The sequence below is a fragment of the Oculina patagonica genome, chromosome 8 (assembly GCF_052425735.1).
Source record: "Oculina patagonica isolate OP01 chromosome 8, crgOcupat, whole genome shotgun sequence".
NCBI lineage: Eukaryota > Metazoa > Cnidaria > Anthozoa > Scleractinia > Oculinidae > Oculina > Oculina patagonica.
Window position 1 is genome coordinate 7,366,706 of NC_135765.1, and position 12,140 is coordinate 7,378,845.

The window sequence follows — 12,140 nt, forward strand, 5'->3', positions numbered from 1 at the left end:
TGGCATTTTAGTACTTTATCTCCATTAATAAGGTGTAAAAAAGAAGAGATTTAATAAAGAGTTTTTTGAGGTGTTAATTGCCACTGTGTTTTTTACGCTCACTTTAGACACTTAGTTTCTTTTTTTCGAATGCTATCAAAGTGGAAAAAAGTATGTTCAATATAAAATGCACCGAGGTGGAGTCAAACCCAGGTCTTCCGGCTCAAGGGCGAGTGGCCGGGTAAGTGTGGTAACCACTAAGCCACCAGGGAGCTCGCACCCAGATTTCGTAAACTTTTACTAGATAACATGTTACCCTTACAAATATAAAGAGCTAACCGTAAACTGGCTAACCGAAGTGCATATATAATAGGAGAAAAGAAGTACATACTAGGCTAACCGGTTACTAGTTACCAGTCGATGATCGTAAGTGGCGGCCATGTTGAAGTGGGCGTAAAAAAAATTGCCCTTGTCGCCTACAGTACACTTTGACGGGGCGCCACTGGCACATTATGGCGAGAAATACCTAGAAGCTGTGATGCACCTGACACATGTTGGCATGGAAGAAACCATTGAATGCAGAGGAAATGCAGTTTGTATGATACCACCAATATGAAACAGCTCTCCACCCCTGTAAATGTCTATTATTCCTCGGCGTCATAATAGACACAATCCTATCTTATGGCTTTGGGCATGATGCATACTTGAACTGGTGAACAAAGATTTATTACGCCGTCGACAAGATTGTCCTTGGAGCTTTTGATTTGCCTTGCACCCCGCGAGTCTACATCTGTAGTATTGGCTGCATGTGAACCAAGCTTCAGTACACCCTCCTCATCCACATCAGGTGTGTACTTGAGAACCAAGGACACCTCAATCAAACCAGGTTCTGCAATCAGAAATGGAAATAGATATAGAGGATTATTACACGGTGGTGAGAAGATATGAATTTTATGTTCTGGTGGCAAAAACAATATCTCTCGAGTGAGCGCACTCGTGAAATATTGTTTTTGCCACGAGAACATAAAATTCATATCTTTGAGCCAACGTGTAATGTTTTTTTTTATTATATAGACAAAAACTACAGAAGTGTCGAAAGCACAAACTTTAAATATGTAAATCCTTTTTTTTTTATGTAAATCCTTTTGTCGACTTTGAAAGAAACTCCTTGAATTGTTTAGAGTCATGGGTAGTTTTTTTCTTCATGTTTGTATTTTTCTGCTCATTAGTGAACGAACGGCTTCAGCGAAGTTAACTTCACTATCACTCGCCGTCTTTCAACCGGCGTTTTGGCAGCCGTGCAATGGCGCGAAAGAGAGTGAAATGACGTCATTGTATCATCACTGGTAAGGATATGAAAAATACGCCACTACAGTCCAGAATGTAATTTCGTATGAAATTTATCTCTCGTGTTTGATGTATTACCTTAATTTCATTTGGAGCAAAATTCACTTAAGCGCCGAAAGTAATTCACGTTAACTTTGCTTTGGTTTTGACATACTGCGCTTAGTGATCGGTTTAGAAAACTCGCGCCACTTTCTCAACCAATCAGAAGAAAAACCAAAACCAATCGTGACTCGCTCACACACGTTTCCCTGCTCTTCGCGCCGGCAACATGTATTTGCTTCGAGTTTTGATTGGCTCACTGGATTGTCTGTGTCCTTTGAGATTGGCAAGATTGATTTCTTTGGTTTTGGTTTCGTAACACTCAGTCCAAAACTACGCTTTGTTACCAAATGTTTACAAAAAGCTTGCGCATCACTGTACTACAGGTCCTTTAATATTTAAGAGGCAAGGTGGGAACAATTTACCTGACCATCCAGAGTGTGACAAGATAACTGTCGTGGCAAGTCGTTGCTTCAATGGAGAAATAACATGGAGATCATCTCGCTTGGGAATAAACCACTGACACCTCAGATCAGGAAACACAACCTGTACATACAGACACTGTGATCAACAAATTATTTCTTACTAGTAAATCAATACAAAGTCAAGCATGAGGTTCATGAGAATATAAGATTCGATCACGAGGGGTAAGTTATCGTAACTTATCCTGGTTCTGGTGGCGTGAAGCGACTTGGAGGATTTCTACCCCACCAGCCGGTTTGTGTTAAGTTATCCTTACAAATTTACCAGCACTCATTAAATTTTATATCCCTAGGGAGAAATGCGCTGTGAGAGTTAAGTGTCTTGCCCAAGAATACAACCCAATGACCCGACCCCGGCCGAGGCTCGAACCCGGACCGCTCGATCAGGAGTACAAGGTGCAAAACGGAAGGCCACCGCAACTCCCATGATATTAGATATATTCCTATCTCAAAATATTATCTTTAAAACTTCAAGATAGGTTCAGTTAGTATTGTACGTCAGTTCAAAACACCTCTAAACGGAATAGCGCAATTTTAGGTCCACTGGAATTTTGGTTGCTTAGTTTAAAGCAAAGCGGTAAGTAGGTAAAGTCTACATACGAGCCTAGGGGCCCATCAGGCCGGAGCTTATCCCAGTTTCCGTAGCATCAAGCGACTAGGAGTATTTCTACTCCCCCCTGGATGGGATGCTAGAACATCGCAAGGTTACCTCCCAGCAGTAAATTCGCCGGTACCCATTTATACACCGGGATGAAGAGAGGCACTATGAGAGTGAAGTTTCTTGCCCAAGAATACAACCCAATCCCGGGGGAACGAGGGTTAGTTTTGAAAAAGTGGGACTCGATTCCACATCGTGAAACGCTTGCTAAAATGAACACTTTGCGAAAAGATGTTCATCTCAGGGGTGTTACACTAGGAAATTGTCCGGTGCACAAATTGTGTCGCAACAAAATTGCCTGACACTTTGCAGAAATAAATTTACACCCACCTGCACGCGGACTTTGGTGGGATCTGCCACGTTCTCCAATATGGCTTCAACATTGATGCCCAATGTCAGGCCAGCAGAGAAGCACAGGGGATTATCCGAACCACCACGAGGCTCATTCAACACTGCGGAGGCCTGGTGCAGACTGGCTGTCAATTCCAATGACGGAACTTCATGGCAAAGCATGATGGACTGAACGTAATCCACAACACCAGAAGGGTTTGTTATATTCGATTCGAAGAAACTGGGAAATGATACGACTTCGGCACAGAAGGCATCCGTGTTGATATTCTCCGTGTTGATGAAGTTAGAAAACGATTTGATCCTTGTCAAAAACGATTCCCACACTTGTAGCATGGAGTTCAAGTTTCTGTCATTAGCGCGGCTGTATCTCTGCGAGACGAGGATTTGTAACGCATGCGCAATGAGTCTTAGCTGGCGAAGTAGAAAGATTTGCTGAGAGCTCAGGCCAGTAAAGGTGTGTTCGATTCGGTAGGAGGTGGAGAGGATGTTCTCGACCAGGGATTTTAAGCCGGAGCCTTGATGGGTGCAAAGTGCCGCTGGAACGTTCCATATCTTGTCATTTTGAGCCTGGAAAATCATCAGCTTGCACTTGAGGTAGAGGGAAAGACATTCTGCGTTGGCGCAAAGGTGTGAATCAATGTTCTTGACGTGTTGCAGATCTTGGATAGCTGTTTTTAGAGCTTGTTGTGCGTTTAATGGGCTCAGTGACTTTACACATTGAATCCTCAGCTGAATGCTTTCAAAGAAGCTCTTCGCATTTTGTGACCCTGAAAAGAATGATAAATCATGAATTACATAGTATAGGAAAAGTGAAGAGAGATGACTAGATAAGGAGATAAGAGAAGAAACGTGAAGTGAAGTGAAGTGAGGTGAAGTGAAGTGAAGAGAGAAGGAAAGGGAAAGGAAGGGAAGAGAAGAGACGAGACGAGACAATAAGCGAAGAGAAGAGAAGAGAAGAGAAGAAAAGAGAAGAGAAGAGAAAAGAAAAAGTTTACGCCCGCTTGGAAAGAAATGTTCTTTTCTAACCTTCTTCGCCCGTCTTTTTATCATCTAACTCTATGACGCCCTTCTCGATGTCAAGATGCGGGACGAGGGTGGGTTGGCTGTCCCGTAAGTACGCGTAATGCCGGGTGGTGTGATCCGGGAACATGGCCAGCATTGTGGGACTCTTAGCCGTCGCGTTAAACACGAGGATGAGAATGGCGACATACGCTGGGTCATCAACAGACGGCTCAGGGGTGGCAAAAAATGGGTGAGTGGAGAGAAGCTCTGGTACAAGGGACGATGCAAGGTGTTGGTGCTTTTCACCCAGAAATTTGCTGCACCTAAAAATTTATGAAAAAGAACAAACTTAGGGCGCGTTTTTTATTCACAATTCTGGAATGAAAATGGACAGACTGTAAAATGCGCGCCTTTTTCCTTTTCTGGGACGGACAGAACGCCATTCCATCCATTCTGCTCCCAGGGGCAGAATGAACAGAGTGTTGCGAATGAAATCCAAGATGGCGGACGACATAGCCTGCGATTCGAGGGATGTATCTCCACTCCTTTGTGAATACAATGCCAATGTCAGCCTCTTCGTCGGCTGCCATATTTGTATAACGCAATGTTTACTCGTGCTAGGGCCGCGCTTATCATCTCAACTTCATGGACGTTTTTTAATGCAGGCAATCCGAATTATTCCTAGCATTCTGTACCAACCATTCTCATTCAGAATTGTGGGTAAAAAAAAAAAAAGAAAAAAACGCGCTCTAAATTAGAATGCTACTCTTACGTTTTATGTAGAATTGATATACATTGTAAGTCCTTGACTATCAAAGGAGTACCATACTGAAAACTCATTTGTCAGAATGTACATGTATTTTTAATGGCTGATTTTCGCTACGCTTTCCACTACGCCAGGCTCTCGTGAAAACCAAGCGAAAGCCGCGGGAAGGAAGAAACGAGAGGAGACTGGAAAAGTAAGTCTCTCACTTTCCTCTCCTCAGTCTGCTCTCCATTTTTACATTTCGTCCGCCGTTTTCACACACACAAACAAACAAGCAAAATCCTTACCGCAAATCCCTTGTATAAATGAATACAAGCGCTCCTTACCTCCAAATAGACGCTCTATCCTGAGGGTATTTGGACAAGTTCCCCAGTAAGGCGTGAATCGCCGCATGAAGACAAGCTCTTGTGGCAAAGACACAATGACATAAAAGCTCTCGGACAGCCTCTCGGGTGTCCCCTGAGAAATCCTCCAGGGCCCCGAGCAGTGTCTCCAGCTGGTCTTCACGAAGCTGAATGTGCTGGCTGATTTTACTCAGACTGTTGATAGCGCTCACCCGCACGCTTTCAATCTCGTCATTCATCATGTCGGCCAAGAAATCTAACGAGAGAACAGCGAAAGGAGAATTCTGATAGGCCAGCTCACAGAGGGAGTCCACTGCAGCAGAACGCACCTCCAGGAATTCGTCTTCTAAGCCATGAACGAAGGCACCACACGCGCCACTGCTCATGAGGCTAACGTCCTCAGGGTCGAGTTCAGGTTCAGGAGTACCGTCGCCCCATGTGCGTCCAATGCTCCATCCACCGCCATCTGTACCGCCTGATGCATGAATCTCGCGGCGCTTCTCGTGCTCAGTTTTCCTCCTCTGAAGAGCAAGAATAAAAACGTAGCTTGTGACTTTTGATCATAATCTTTTGATTGGGTGTACCACTGTCACTCAAGAATTATTTGTATTGGTTTATCTTAAGACTTGGCTATCGAACATCAAGTTTCTTCATTAGCAGTATCTTCTGCACTCCTTCTCGAACAAGCCCGCCAACTAGAGATTCAATTCTTTAACAGGTCGTAAATAAAAGTAGTCGTAAGAAAACTGTCTCCAAACCAAACGGCCTAATCCTTGTTTTTCTCAAGCATTATTACCGTAATACAAAATTTCGACCAATCAAAGCTCGGATCTACATTCAAATGGTCCAATCACAGTTGAGTTGGCCACCGCGCGTCTTGTAATGGCGGGAAATGCTGGCCACCTATGTTGTGCAATGGCGCTAAACGTGGCCACTGTACGCGAACGTCTCAAAAACGCGGGAAAAACAAAGGTCACTTCTATGGACAACAACAAAGAAATAGATCATCAAGAAAGGCATTCATTTGCCACACGAACTTGCCTTAAGATGTGACATCAGCTTCTTGTCCAATGTCTGCTCCAGAAACTTGGGACTGACAAGATGAAGTGAGCCCAGAAGCCCTGTAGCCTCTCTGCGTACGTTCATAGACAAATCATTCACCATATGACAGATTTTGATAAAAGCATCGTCCACAAGACGAACTTCATCTGATGATGGTAACTTGACAATCCTGCAAGAAAACAGCAAGCTCAGCTAGCATTGAGATTCTCATTACCATTTTTTATACATTTTTCAAGAATTTTTCTTGAGAGAATTTGTTCCTGAATCAGCCCACCTTTCGTGGTGTAGGAACTTAGTAGTGTAGCAGCTTTCTTAAGCTTGTGATTCTACTGGTTTTCTAGCGTAGCAGTTTCTGTTGTTTTTGGAGGTGAGTGGCATTGTTCCTGTTGTTTGTTAGTGCGCCATTCATGTGGACCTTGCAAAAGCTGCTTACCTGACCCAGACGACTCTGTCAGTGGTGACCACATAAAGTTGATTTTACATACACAGTTTTCTTAAAGAAATGGTCAGGAGTGTTCACTTATGATAGCGGAGCTCTACAGCGGCCCGCAGGGCCGCAGAGCAGAGCCCCATACGCATGAACGAAGGAACACTATCGAAATGAGTTTTCATGGTCAACATGGATAGCGGCATGGTTCGCGGGCGCGTCTGTACGGCGTACGGCGTACGGAGTCGCGCAACATGGCCGCCATAGTTTGATGGTAGAAATAGTGAAGCAAGAAGGCCGTATAAAGGCGGCCCGTAAAATTTAAAGAGGTTTGAAAAGAAAAACAAGAAGCAATGAAACAAAATGTGGCTGAAAATTACGTGTAGAAAGTAATAGACCGCCAAAAAAGTGGACATTGAGAGCCATAATCGATCGATGACTTTTGTGTCTATCTGTAAAGCCAGCATCGTACATGAAGAAGCATTCGAAAGCTAAATCGGGTTGATATAATAAATAAACAAACCGTTTTATTGCTACAGGGTAAAAAAAAAAAAAAAAAAGGAAAGAAGAAAAAAAAAAACTTGACCCTCTGGGATTTGAACTCACGACCTCCGGATCCGCAGACTGGCACCTTACCGATTGAGCTAATCCGACAGACTCTGTAATGCGCGTTGAATATATCCTATATCAATGTAATAGATATTGTGGAGTCTACTAAACTGCTGCGAAACTATAACAGGATCGTGAAACTATTTTCTATTGCTAGAAAGCAGATAATTTACTGTACTCTAAAGTAATTTTTTGTGCCATGAGTAATGATTTTGCCCCGCTTTAAGATTATTATTTTTGTCGTACTGCTGACATTCAGTATAACCGTGAGCTATTTAAATTTGTGTCACACCTATAAACCGCAATAAACATTAGTACTTTGGCCGCTTATTCACTAGAATGAAAACATTGTAAGCTCCAGTGAAAATTAAATAAATGGGGAGCTCCGCTTTTAGGCTTGCCTAAATCTATATATTAAAGGTAAAGGTAGGTTATGTCTGTGTTTGAGCCTAGTGGCCCATCAGGCCAGAGCTCATCCCAGTTTCCGTAGCATTAAGTGACTAGGAGTATTTCTACTCCACCCTGGATGGGTTGCTAGTCCATTGCATGGTTACCCCCAGCTTTATCAAGCTTTAAATTTGCCGGTACCCATTTGTACACCTGGGTGGAGAGGGGGAATATGAGAGTAAAGTGTTTTTCCTAAGAACACAATGCATTGCCACAGCCTGGGCTGGAACCTGGACCGCTCGATTTAAAGTCCATCACGCCTCCCTTGTGGTAGGTGTCCACTAGTTGTGGTTGGAACACAATACAGACCTCAATTTGCTATTCAGTGAAACCAGAAATGAATTTCAACCAACCTTTCTGGGTTTGCTTGACTGAAGACCCAAACCAACTTGATGGCTGCCAGTCGAACATCTTCATAGTCGTCATCTAATGCCATTGATGCCTGGTCATAAACTGCCATGTCTAGCTTCTGGCCTCTCTTGTGTAGTGTGAGCTATAGAAAAATATTTACATGAATAAACTAAGCTAAGCTAAACCGAAGGTTATGTGAAGTGAAATGAAATGAAATGAAGTGAACTGAATTGAAGTGCAGCGAAGGGAAGTGAAGTGGTGAAGTGAGGGGAGGGGAGGGAAGGGGGAGGCATGGCGAGGCAAGGTGAGGGAATGGAACGGAAGGGAAGGGAAGGGAAGAGAAGAGAAGAGAAGAGAAGAGAAGAGAAGAGAAGAGAAGAGACAAGAAGAGAAGAGAAGAGAAGAGAAGAGAAGAAAACAAAATGAAAAAAAATACATGACAAAATACAGGCACTCGTTGGACACCCATTTTTGGATAGATCTTAAATGCATGCTACTATTTGACTTGTGAATTGCTGGCCTATGACACATTGTTAGTAATATGTAGTTGATACACATTTTTTGTGAGACTCACAGAAACATTGTAGGTAAAGACTGCACAGTATGGACTGGAAATCATTTTTAAAATAAAAATGGTAACAAATCTATACTTCACTTACCAGAGCTTGCAAGGCGCTTGTCCGTACTCTTGGGTCACTGTCCTCTGAGAAGCTTGCCAACAAGCTTTGCACCCCACCCTGTGGACCTGACCCCACCCATGCTGGGGAACCCTCTAATCCTTGAGTAAGGTGACCAATCAAGTGTAGACACTGGCAACGCACTGAAGAATGGGGATCTTTGAGATGCTTCAAGAAATCAAAGCAAGCATGTTTAATGACTGGCTGTGCAACAACTGAAATATTAAGTAACCCAGTCATTCCCTGATGTGGCCTAATGGCTAGTGGCAACTTTGGAATCCACACTTACAAATTCAACAAGTCTGCATCAACTTGAAGGAGAAACAGGCTTAAGACAGAATCCACTAGGAAGTCGAGTAATATTTATTAAAGTTGGACAAAAATCAATTTCCAGAATAATTTAAATCCTATTGCGTTATTTCCTACCCTTAATAAAAGGTAAAGATGTAAGCAATTATCCGTGATAACACCAACAACAATTTCTTATCAGAGTCTGAGAAAATGAATTTCAAAGTTCACAAGGTATGGGCAAAATCTCACGTGTAGCCATTTTGTAAATTCGTCTTAAGCGATTCAGTGGAATTCAGCGGAACTTCAAAATGTGTTTTCGATGTGTGGTGTTGTTAGAAAAGATTTCTTTTGATAAGGTAATATTTGAAGCAGTAACAAAAAAGTTTGCAATAAGGTGGAAATAACTCTGGTACAACAATTTCTTATCAGAGTCTGAGAAAATGATATTTAAAGTTCACAAGCTATGGGCAAAAGCTCACATCTTTTAAGCGATTCAGTGGAATTCAGCGGAACTTCAAAATGTGTTTTCGATGTGTGGTGTTGTTAGAAAAGATTTCTTTCGATAAAATATTTGAAGCAGTAACACAAAAGCTTGCAATCAGGTGTAAATAGTTTTGGTACATAATTTTGTCCAATAACTACTCGAAGTCCTGGCGGATTTCCTCTTAATCACAACAAATGGGAGCCTGTGTACAATGAACTCTCAGAACCAACATTAATAGAAGCTTTGAATCAGTAAGAGGAAATGATATTTGGAGATTGAAAGTAAAAATAATGTCAACAAAACCAACTTCGCTGGAAAAAGCTTGTGTTTTCTACAATTCAACAGTGCATACCTGAGTGGCAATCTTCTCAATTTGCCGCACAATCTTTGCCTAAATAGAGAAAGACAAAAGGCAGTTTTCTCCAAAAAGTTTTTCTTTTCACTACAAAAATATAGTAGAACCCTGGTAACTCGAACTCTGAGGGGAAACGAAAAACAGTTTGAGTTAGCGGGTTCAGAGTTAATGGATTGATTGAATATTTAATTTCCCATGTAAAAATTGAACCTCTATTGATTTTTCAGCACTTCAATATACAGTACAGTGCAAATTAAACTTATCTCATCAGAATTCTCACACAATCAAACATTTTTATGATAAGAGTAGTAAATTACTGTCAAATATGTGATCTGCTCCTTCCACTAATTAAAATCAAATTGCCGTAGTGTTTAGTGTTTAGTGCTGTAGTGTTTAGTGTTTCAGTAAATCCGATTAGACAACAAGAGCTAAAAGGATATTTTAATGGGCATCCCTGGCGAGTTGCAGAACCAGAATTGGAGTTATTGGAGTAAAATTAATTTTGATCAAGGGGAACAATATTAAGCTCGAGTTAGCAGAGAATTTGAGTAATCCCAGTTTGAGTTAACTGAGTGAAAATGACTGAATAGCGAGGTCAAATCCAAGGGAAATGGAGGTTAGTTCGAATTAGCAAGGAACTGCGAGTTATCTGAGTTTGAGTTACCGGGGTTCTACTGTATACTACAAAATTAGATAATTAGGCTAAGCATAATTACTTACTTTGTAAGACAATGATGCCTTGCAAAACAAAAAAAGATTTATCAGCTACTGCCAAGGCGATGACATTTTTCTTGCCATTCAACCAATTGGATTTTTCCGATTCTGGAGAAATTGGGAATTCCCTTAAATTTCCAGTGTTGGTTACAGCCCCTATTTTGTTTTTGTTTCCCCACCCCTTACCCCCTCACACCTCCTCTTTCGTTCAGGCATCCATTTCTGATACGATTATTTTCCTGCATTCAACGGTCCAAGAAAAATGTGTGAATATAGAACTGTGAACAGTCTGACATTTCTTATACACAAAACTTACCTCCTCACTGAGTAGTTTGCCAAGCAGTAATAGAGTGTGAAATATCTGAGTGCATACTTTGTGAGATTCTGAAAGAAAATAAATAATAACATGTATGATGAAGTGTGTATTAATTTCTAGAAACATCCGCAACCATCCATTCTGATGGAGAGTAAACCCCTAAAGTCCAAAACTTTAAAATGAAAGGATGAAGCCAGAGTGGAATTTCCAGAGGGGTTTTTATTGAGGGGGGAGGGATAGGGGTTAAAAAAAACCTCTGCATGGAGAGTATAGATATTTTTTGTACTTTTAATGTGTTGCACATGTAATAGCAGAAATACAGAGAGCTAGTCTGGATTCACCTCAAGTGCAACTGTAATGTTTTTATTTGAGTGACAAATCATAGCAAAACTTACAGGACCTTACAGGATTTTGGTCATGCTATTTTTTGGCAAACATATGCCAACCTGCCGAAAAATCTGAATAGCCAGTTTCCAGATTTTACCTGTGGTACCTCTAATGAACCACGCCAGAACTGGATCCTACTCTTCACCCCCCCCCCCCCCCAAAAAAAAAAAAAACAACAACAACAACAACAACAACAGCAAAGTTCTGCCACCAAATCAATCAAATTGCTCAACTACACAGATATAGTTAGTTTAAAAAATTTATCAGCAAAACCTTTACCTATTATGAAAATCTGGCCTTCATTTGAGCCCCCTCCTCTGATTTTAGCAGTTTGGACAACCAGAGGAGAGAGCCTTGGAAAACCACTCGACTTGCAAATAAATTATATAATATTTATAATATTTATTTTAACAATTGAAAGCGAGAAAAGATGAAGAATGTTACCTATATTCTTGCTTTCGCCGTCTGTATTTAAAAGTTTGATTAGCTCTTCAGCGATCGCATGAATATTCACTCCAGGAAATCTCGCTACACTTCCAAGCAAAGAAACAACCTTCACTCTGATAACAGCGTCTTTGGTCTCGTAAAAGCGTTCCCACAAAGTTCTGATCACGAATTCAACAACTTCCAAGGACTCCAAAGGAAGCTCTTTTTCGAGATCAACAAGAGTTTGAAGGATTTCCTGTTGCGTCGAGTATTGAGAGAGTTCAAAAGCGAGCCTTTTCGATGCTTCAAGAGCCTGCCTGCTACGCTTGAGTTTCAACACTGGTTGGGTGCCATATTCTAGTGTCTCCAAAGGTTTTTCTTCCACAACAGTGGTGGAATAATCCGGATTTGTCCTCTTCATGATTTTTTTAGGTCTGTTAAGAAATCTCAGGTACAGAAATGCGAATACAAGAAAGAACAAACGAAGTTCGCAGAGCACTGTTTGGCCGCCATGATGGATTTTCCAGAGCCTCGTTTTTGTCCAACCGAGGCGGCCTTGGCACGAATTTCACAGATCACGCATAACGCAAATTTTATCACATTTCACGCTTATTTCACGTGAAGCA

The 12,140-nt window shown here is 41.6% G+C and overlaps 1 protein-coding gene across 1 annotated transcript; it reads right to left on the minus strand.

Annotated features, from left to right (window-relative positions):
* Positions 1–60: 60 nt before the first annotated feature.
* Positions 61–12,091, minus strand: LOC144663003 (integrator complex subunit 4-like). Its single transcript, XM_078523930.1, has 11 exons — positions 11,533–12,091; positions 10,702–10,769; positions 9,669–9,707; positions 8,524–8,709; positions 7,867–8,006; positions 6,010–6,199; positions 4,951–5,489; positions 3,883–4,181; positions 2,836–3,623; positions 1,791–1,911; positions 61–868 (listed from the first exon to the last, which is right to left on the minus strand). The coding sequence occupies exons 1-11, from the start codon at positions 11,933–11,935 to the stop codon at positions 654–656; spliced, it is 2,988 nt and encodes a 995-aa protein (XP_078380056.1). The 5' UTR covers positions 11,936–12,091; the 3' UTR covers positions 61–653.
* Positions 12,092–12,140: the final 49 nt, after the last annotated feature.

Bases quoted from the DNA above. Each gene is read 5' to 3' on its own strand.
- LOC144663003 (XM_078523930.1), bottom strand. From the start codon at position 11,935: ATGAAGAGGACAAATCCGGATTATTCCACCACTGTTGTGGAAGAAAAA. The intron at 8,007-8,523 runs GTAAGTGAAGTA...ATTTTTCTATAG, and splicing joins CAAGCGCCTTGCAAGCTCTG to CTCACACTACACAAGAGAGG. The intron at 1,912-2,835 runs GTGGGTGTAAAT...CTGTATGTACAG, and splicing joins CCACCAAAGTCCGCGTGCAG to GTTGTGTTTCCTGATCTGAG.